This window comes from Nannospalax galili, unplaced genomic scaffold (assembly GCF_000622305.1).
Source record: "Nannospalax galili isolate Female #2095 unplaced genomic scaffold, S.galili_v1.0 scaffold424, whole genome shotgun sequence".
In the NCBI taxonomy this organism is placed as follows: Eukaryota; Metazoa; Chordata; class Mammalia; order Rodentia; family Spalacidae; genus Nannospalax; species Nannospalax galili.
Window position 1 is genome coordinate 139312 of NW_008352334.1, and position 9577 is coordinate 148888.

The following is a 9577-nucleotide window of genomic DNA, read 5'->3' on the forward strand; positions in this document are numbered from 1 at the left end:
TTGCATGTAGGTAAGTGCATCCATGTCATGCAATGCCCACGGAGGTCAGAAGAGGCTGTCGGATCCCCTGGGACTGGAGTTACGGTCAGTTGTCAGCTGCCAAGTGGGTGCTGGGATTCAAACCCGGGTCTTCTGCAAGAACAACCAGTGTTCTTAACCACTGAGCCATCTCTCTAGTCCCTAATTTTGCTTGCTTTATGCATTAAGAAGATAATGTACCGAGGTAGGGAGGACAATGCACATAATCCTATCCCACCACTGGAGAGGCTGAGAGTGGGGCCTAGGTTCAAGGCTATACAATAAGACAGAGTCACAAGACAAACCCCCACACAAGTTAATGGAAACTCACCTGCATGGAGGCAGGACCATGGCATCTTTTACAAGTACAGATCCAGAAAGCAGGATATACCAACATCTGGCAATAGTTTCTGAACTGTTTAAATATAAGTAGAAAAGTAAATAAATATAGGTGGCTACATGTGTATGGATTCAATATAAAATATAAAACATAGAATATATTCTGATAATGCTGCAAATCATTAAAAATTAAGTAACAGTACTGGGAAATTTGCATGTTGTTCAAGGTTTTATATAGACCATGTTTACATGGGGGAAAAGAAAAGCAGATAATTCTCAATAGACACACAAAATACAGGTGAAAAAAAACTTCACACTAACAGTCAACAGAAAATGTAATGAGAACACGTTAAAACTATCTCAAGAAAATCCTCAGAAATTACCCTTTTTTTCTTCTTTGGTCTTTTTGAGACAGGGTCTCCCTGTAGCCCCAGCTGGCCTGGAACTCACTATGTAGACCAGGCTGGCCTTGAACTCACAGAGATCCGCCTGCCTCTGCCTCCCTACTGCTGGGATTAAAGGCGTGCGCCACCAAGCCCAGCAGAAATTACCCTATTTTTAAAGGTTGTGATGAAAACAGTGCCTACTCATTGCTTAGTGACACTGAAAATAAAAAACAGCATGATCTCTTTTCCAACATATAGTACTGCACAGCAAAAGCCATATGCTATCATATCATTTAGTTCTATAATCTTACCATTCCTAATCTACAGAACAAAATTTCAGGAATTAATTTTTTCTTATTGCTCATTTGTTTTCGAATTGTCTATTATCTGTATATGTATCATGGGCTACCATATAATTATAAAACATACAGTCATAGAAGAGATACATATAAAATACAGGTACATATTGAACAGCAACGTAGTATATACACACATCATAAAGAAAACATGAATGTGTATGAAGGGCATGATACAAAACATCCCAGCATTTAAAGGTTGAGGCTAAAGGTGAATAATAACAGTATTTATTTATTTTTGGCTGTATTGAGACAGGATCTCTCTGTATCCCCAGCTGGCCTGAAACTCGCTATATAGACCAAGGTGGCCTTGAACTCACAGAGATTCTCCCAAGTACTGGGCTTCAAGGCACGTGGCTGAACAGTTAACATTATTAACTTTGGGCCCAGATGAAAAGAGCTGGCCAGAAAGTATGTAAAGTTTGCTGTCAAGAGTGTGAGAAGATAGGACTAGAGAGGGCTCCATGACCTCTCCTTGTACCCCTTATCAATTCCAAGCCACTCTTTTCTTTTCTCATTAAAAATTCCCAGCCTTGAATTTTAGATCACCAGATCAAACCTCAGTGTCCACTGATGTAATCAATTTCAGACACTAAAGGTCAATTCTCTCATTTCTTACAGAATTCCTGGCTGACATCTATACTGATTTCATCAGGTTTTGTAATGACTAATATCCATCTTTTTCAATTTGATATCTTTAAAGATTTTTTTTTTTTTAAATCAAGATAGGGATCTTGTTATGCAGGTCTGACTGGGAACTTCCTATGTAGATAGGATATTCTTTAAAAGATGTAAAAAATAAAAATCACAGCGGGAACAGTATTTGCAGTAGTACACCTACCAAAGATTTTGAGTCAAGATTCCTAAAAGAATTTTACAAATAAATATAATCAAAGGAACACAACTAAAAAAATGGTCAAATAAACTTAAAACAGTATTTCATTAGAAATTACCCAAATAGCCTATAAAAACATGAAAACCATTCATCACTATTAGTAAACAGGAAAATATAAAATCACCATGAGATAATGAAGTAATGTCTAAAATCCAAAGTAAGTATACAAAGTAAATTTCAAGGGCTGTCCAGGGCTGTCAAGTTCATGGAGCAACTGGAACTTACTCTACACAACTCATGGTCACCAAGACTGGTACAACTATTTTAGGAAGCGTCAGAATTTCCTAAAATTGAACATGCCAAATTCTAGTAATTCTATTCTTAGGAAAAAGTACAAGAGGCACCAAAAGAAAGGAGCAAAATGTCCATGAAAGTTTATTTTTCATAGTACTAAAAATCTAGAACCAACCAATGTATTCTAACCAATGTCTATTCTATAGCAACGAAAAGAATCAAGGCAGAACATTACAGAATAGACTGACATCTGCTAAGCAGAAAAGCCAGACCCAAATATTCTACCAAGAAGTGGAAAGGGAGGCTGGAGCACTGGCCATTCTTGCAGAGGATCCAGGTTCAATTCCCAGCACCCATACGGCAGCTAACAACCATCTGTAACTCCAGTTCTAGGGGATCCTTTGCTTTCTTCTGACCTCTGGGCACTGCACAACATGGGTGCACCTACCTACATGCAGGCAATTAACTCATAAACATAAAGTGAAACAAAAATAGTAAGATGCTTTTAAAAAAAGAAGTTGAAAAAGGTAAAAATATGTGGCGATGAAATCACAACTATGATTACATTCCAAAACAGAGCTGAGCAGAGCTTTCTGAAAGGCTTGTCTCCACGGTAGAAGTACTGACAAAGGCTTATGTGTCTAACACTTGATCCATTAGACAGTTTGTATGATTTGTATGCTGACTACCAAATGAAATCTAATGGTAAAAGTCAAGATTTAAACATAAATCATTTAAGCTAATTATAGAACTACTTACCAAAAAAGAATTTGATTGCCACTGTATCTCTCATAGCGAGCTCTTGCAGACATTAACCTAATAAAAAAAGGTAAAAAGCTTTTCTTACATTTAGTTTAAAAAAATTGTATCAACTGGAAGTGATTAGATCTATTTTAAATAAGTTTTCATAAAGTTTAGAGATATTATGTAAGACAGCAACATTTTTTATAAAAGCAAGAGATAATATTCTGGTTTATCTTCAAATATTTTTCCTTTTTTCATTTTTGTAAGTAATATAGGCCAGTCGTGGTGGCATATACCTGTAATCCTAGCACTCTAGGCAGAGGCAGAGGCACAAGTTGGAGAAGTCAGAGTGACACAGTGAGAACTTGTACCAAAGAAAGCAAAGCAAAACCAAAGTAATCAAACAAAAAAGGAATGGACAGTACTAGGTGGCATGGACTTAATACTCTTCTGTACATTATAAAACTGATCAATTCTGGGGTTAGAGAAACAGCTCAGCGGTTAAGAGCACTGGCTGGTCTTGCAGAGGACCTGGGTTTAGTTCCCAGCACCCACATGGTGGCTCACAACCATCTTAACTACAATTCCAGAGGATCTGATGCCCTCTTCTGGCCTCCACTGAACATGGAGACACATAAAATAAAGATTAATAAATTTAATAAAAACAAGCAAAAACCTGGTCAATTCACAGTAAATACTTTTATTAACTAAAATACACTTTTGAATGGTTAACTCCAATATCCTCACTGTGAAGAACAGTTACTTGCAACAGCATACACAAAAAATGTTAAGTATATAAACTTGTTGAATTAAAAAAATCTTAACTAAAATAAGTAATTTTAACACTACTAACTTCAAATTTTTAGCTTTTCTTCGTCCTGATTTACTCACATCTACAAACACCTGAATTACATTACACAGAAAAGCCCAAATTATACTGTAGTAGCCTGGAGAAGAGCACTGAGGAAAAGTAATCAGTTAAATACGTCACGGAAGGGAACGTGCAATGAAAATATACAAAATTACAATTAGTGTTTTGCAGCATTACAGTATCTTTACAAATATAATCACATGATAAGCAGTCTGACTATCTTAAGGGAGAGGATGCAGGGGCTGTCCACGGGAGGTTATGCCAAGTCAATACACTATGTTCATCTTCAATATTTGTCACAATAAATAACAAGACAAACTGCAAAAAGAAAATAGAGAAGTTTTGATTTCATTATCTGACATACAACAAGCACTATTCTTTATTTCAGTTATTCTCATTTAATTCTGAAACACTGAAATATGATAGATGTGGTGGTATACACCTTGAGTAAGTTCCAGGCCATCTGGGGTTACAGGGAGACCCTGTCTTAAAAACAAAAACACTAACAAAGACACTGTTATCATCCCTATCTTATAAAAGACAAAACTGTAGCTTTCATTATAGACTTAAGAGCCATGGCCAATAAAAGCTGGATTAAGAACGGGTAATGTCTAACCGGGTGTGGTGGCACACACCTTTAGTCCTAGGGGGCAGAGGCAGGTGCATCTCTTTGAGTTCCAGGCCAGCCTGGTCTCCAAAGCGAATTCCAGGCCAGCTAGGGCTATAGGGAGACCCTGTCTCAGACAGACAGATGGAAGGAAAGGAAGGAAGGGAGGGAGGGCAATGTCTCTGTCTCCACCTATCCCCTAAAATTTCCTAAATCACCTGTCCCTACCCCTCATCTCACTCTTGATCAGATATCACAGTCCTCTATCTTGGCTTGGTCAGTGAGGCTTCTACTCCCTTTGACAGGTCTTCACTGTCATTTAAACTCAAGCAACTGGCAGGTGCTCACACCACTATGCTGTACCACACTCACAGCACTCACCGTTTCAGCACACTGTTATACCTTTGGCTGCAGCATTCTCCCACTCCCCAATCAACCTCATAAGAATATAAACTCTTAGCCAGGCGTGGTGGCACACCCCTTTAATCCCAGCACTTGGAGGCAAAGGCAGGTGGATCTCTGTCAGTTCAAAGCCAACTTGGTCTACAAAGTGAGTTCCAGGACAGCTGGGGCTACAGGGAGACCCTGTCTCAAAGAGACCCCCCCCCCCCAAAAAGAATATAAACTCTTGGACAAAGGGGATCTAATATTTCAAATGCCTAAAACAAAATGAAGAATGTAAAGGGTGTTTAGCATGTAGCTGGAGAATAAATCAGTAACTATTTAGTAAAGACTGGTAAACCAGTACCACACTTACCTAAGCTGATGTTCCCTGAGATTTGATAAGATTTCCATCCCATGGAGGTAAGAATAAATAGTATTTAAGTCCTGTGAACAAAAGAGTTTTCAGATTACTTATCAAATACTCATTCTGAAATATATCCCACAAATTCGGTTGTAAGCACCCAACCATTTATCACAAAGCTATATTAACTACAAGGAGCCACAAAACTACTGATCACTAAAGTTTAACAAGGGAAAGAGCTCCCACCATGCAGGAACTCCTCTTTCACATGGGTATGGCATCTATTCAGACAATACCCCAAAACTGGCCACTTCATATCAAAGCGTATAAACTCATTATTTTCCTTCTAAATAGATACAAATAACCTTTTCTTATTCAGCTTCTACAAAATACTTAGTCATTTAAGTCTCACTTTGTGTTCAGTTTCTCTTAAATTAGTCTGTTATACCCAAATACCTTATAGATGACTTAATTTTTCTTTTATAAAGATTTTATTTTTAATTATGTGTATGTGGGAGAAGGGTATGTGCATGTGAGTGCATGTGCCAGCAGAGGCCAGTAAAGCCAGCTGGTGTGATTGCTAGGAACTTAACAGCAGTAAGTGCTCTTAACCACTGAGCCATGTGTACAGCCCCATAGTTTTTCAATATTCTCCTTGAAAAATGATTTTCGAAATAATCTAAAGGGACTCAGTAATATGATCTCCTACTAAGCAAAAACATGTCCAATGGGACAACATGACTGTCACTCTGAAAGAGGTAGACAATCTTTCTCTAGTCCTTACTCAGATAACTAGTTACAAAACACAGAAACACCAGGATTATAAGTATAATCTCAACTAAGAGCCTTGGCATACTACTAAGTGAGAGACCAAGACAATAGTTTACATCCCGGACAGAAAGGCATATTCTGCCACTGACTGTCATTTAAGATGGTTAGTATATGGTGATAATGAAAGCAGTTAAGCTTAAATTCTCTACATAAAATGTACTCCCTTATTCCCATGTAAGGAATATCTTCACATTAGCTCAGATCACTGCTCACCACTGTTACATTCTGCTATCTGCTACAATTTGCCAGACATTAATTAGCAATAGAGAAAAGAAACTGAGACAGCTTGCTTTGCAACAGGCTAATAAGGCTATATGCGGCCAGCAAGCAAAGCACCAATAACCCCGAATCCAAATACTACAATTTTCAAATAACTATGGTGGGTTGAACACCCTCTACCTGATACACACCCTCTACCTGATAAACTCTTATAGGAAGAGATATTTAAGTTTATAAAAGGGCTCATTGGATTAAAAGAAAAAACCACAGCAAGTAAGAAAGTCCTACATATTTCTGGAGAGCAGATATACCAAGTTATATTTCCAAACACTGTTACAAAGAGGTAACTTACCCCACATGCTCTTTTGCAATATAACTACCATCCCTTCATCAAGAATTGCAATCTGATACCAGGCGTGGTGGGTGGAGCATGCCTTTAATTCCAGCACTTGGGAGGCAGAAGCAGGCAGATCTTTGTGAGTTCAAGGCCAGCCTGATCTACATAGTGAGCTCCAGGGAGACCCTATCTCAAAAAAACCAAAAAAAAAAAAAAAAAAATTGCAATCTGTGTTCTTCCCACAGAATTGGGTTGGTTCTCTGATTTGTTCTGACCAACAAAACAAATGCCTTGCATTAACTTCAGACACTCAAGTACACAGAGACCACCCATGTTACAGAGAAGCCCATACTAGCCCCAGGGAGATGGCACCAAGATACCAGATAGGTGATGACATCTTAAACCAGACCACCCAGCAAGTCAATGGAACTAAGACAATGATTCTAGCTAAAAGTGCTAGGAGGCAAATGAACCAACCAATCAGCCAAAATCTGACCCAACCAATGGAGATAATGAATACAGCCTTGGCCAACAGGCTAGCTCACAGTGGATCCACTGACCTTGCAGATCCATATAATAACCAGAATAACCTAATAACAGTCAGTCCCTGCTTCTTGAACTCAAGAATTTATGTACTTGGCTACATGACCTCAGAGCTGTGACAGTGAGCGAGCTGAACGCAAACCTCTGAAACTGCCCAAGCCCCCAGAACAACATAGTACACCAAAGACAAGATTGTTTTTAGAAGACAAAAAAAATAACAAGGACCAGTGCCACCAGTACTCAGTCAGGTGATGACGAGCTTAATCTGTGTGGGCCATTTCTAGCCCCATCACAGCTACAGTCTCAGACATAATAGAGTTGTGGGAGCCAAGTAAGTCTCACACAGTACTCATCTGGTAAATGCATGCCTTTTCTGATTTTAAGGTAGTTTCAAAAACAGTTTGCAGTTGTATAGGGCAACATTAACTTATGGTTTTACCATAGGACTACTTTAATTTTCCTGCTCTGTTGTAACAGTAAAAGACATCCTTATCTCCTAATTACATAGATGACATCATACTGACTGGACAGAAGAATAAAAGAATGAATCAGAGGTGGTTCATACCCTTCAGTACTCGGTGATGTAAGCACCAGAAGGTTGGAAATAAACATGACAAAACTTAAAGACCTGCCACTTCAGTCAAGTTTTTGGTGTGCCAGGGGCACAAGAGAACATTCTGTCCAAATACATAAAACTGTTGGGATTTCAGGTTTAGGTTAAGACAGAATAAAAGAGACTCAACTCGTAATAAAAACAAATATAAAAAAGATTTTAAAAAATTACTAGTTTTATTTGTGTATTCACGTGGGAGGTGGAACCAGAGAACAACTTTCAGGAATAAGTTCTTTCCTTCTACCATGTAGATTCTAGAGATCAAACTCAGGTTCTCAGGTTTGGCAACAACTGTCTTGACCTACTATGTAAGATTTTTCAAGAGAAGGAACAAAGGAGGGGCTTGAGAGATGGCTCAATGGTTACACAAGTTCAGTTCCTAGCACCCACCCTTTTCTGGCTTCTGAGGCACTTATATACACATGGTGCACTTATATACACGTAGACAAAACATTCATACATATGAAAGTAAATAAATGAAAGAAACAAAACAAAGTGACACTTGAGAAGAAAATAAATGTATTAGGTGATGCATGATTATCCTAACCTTTCTGCCTGATGGTATCTTGAATAGAGCAAAAAGAGTTGGCAGCTGGGGAATACAATTTAGCTACAGTTTGCAAAGCAGGAAGATGGAGAAGAAACTTCACTGAGAGTGGGTTCCAGAAACTTATGTCCCTCTTTTTTTAAAAAAAAAATTATTTTTTATTTTTATTTTATGTGTATGCATGTACTGCCTGCATGTAAGTAAGTGCACCCGTGTCATGCAAAGCCCTCAGAAGACAGAAGAGGCTGTCGGATCCCCTGGGACTGGAGTTACAGACAGCTATTAGCTGCCATGTGGGTGCTGAGATTCAAACCCAGGTCGTCTTTAAGAACAGTCAGTGTTCTTAACCACTGAGCCATCTCTCCAGCCCCCTATGCCCCTCTTTAAGTCTTGAATACACAGTGATTATCACATGCAAGTATCTTGTTACAGTCATGTATTACTGACAACAGAGGTAAATTTTAAGAAATGTCTTTTGGGGGCTGGAGAGATGGCTCAGTGGTTAAGAGCACTGACCACTCTATTTATAGAGACCTGGGTTTGATTCCCAGCATCCACATGGCAGCTATGAACTCAACTCCAGTTCCAGGGAAATCCAATACCCTTTTCTGACCTCTGCGGCATTGCATGACATAGTGCATTCACATACACGTAGGTCAGTACACTCATACACATAAAAATAGTAAATATTTTTAAAAAGAATGTCTTCTGGCAATCTTATTGTGTAAACCTATGGTGTACTTATATAGAGTAAAATGGCTAAATGTCACTAGGCCTTATACTACTAGACCTTCAGATATGTGATACATGATGGAAATGTTATTACATGTTGCAGGACTGCATTCAAAAAGTAACTATTTAAAGTTCCAACAGCATTTTATGACACTTATAACATGTAACTGAAATGTACAACAACTGCACAAACCAAGAGGTAAAAAATGAAGGTGTGATGCTGTGTACAGTTCTTATGTGGTACATAAAGTACTGTTAGTAGTATACTGTTATTGACTGTGACAATTTGTTACATCCTATAACCCTATAGCAACTACTGAAATAACATAAGCATAGTTAATAATATAACAAAGGACATTTTAAAAAAGATAGCCAGCTCTCTGCTTCCCTGGGCCTGCAGGAGCACCGCTTCTGGTCCTGACCCCGCCCTCACCTCTCTCTGCTTCCCTGGGCCTGTACCACCGGCTAACTCTCCTAGCCTCAGGCCTCTTGGGGTAAGTCTACAGCGCAGCTCTCCGCGCTGGGACTCCCTAAGCCACATTCACCCTTCCATCCCCCCC

At 38.8% G+C, this 9577-nt stretch overlaps 1 protein-coding gene across 1 annotated transcript in view; it reads right to left on the reverse strand.

Annotated features, from left to right (window-relative positions):
• Positions 1–9577, reverse strand: part of Rapgef6 (Rap guanine nucleotide exchange factor 6) — a 166205-nt gene that overhangs the window by 123531 nt on the left and 33097 nt on the right. Inside the window, exons 2-4 of the mRNA XM_008849303.2 lie at positions 5208–5278; positions 2988–3044; positions 350–433 (exon numbers count right to left, since the gene is read on the reverse strand). Of these exons, the coding sequence (XP_008847525.1) occupies positions 350–433; positions 2988–3044; positions 5208–5278 (212 nt within the window). The remainder of the gene's footprint in view (positions 1–349; positions 434–2987; positions 3045–5207; positions 5279–9577) is intronic.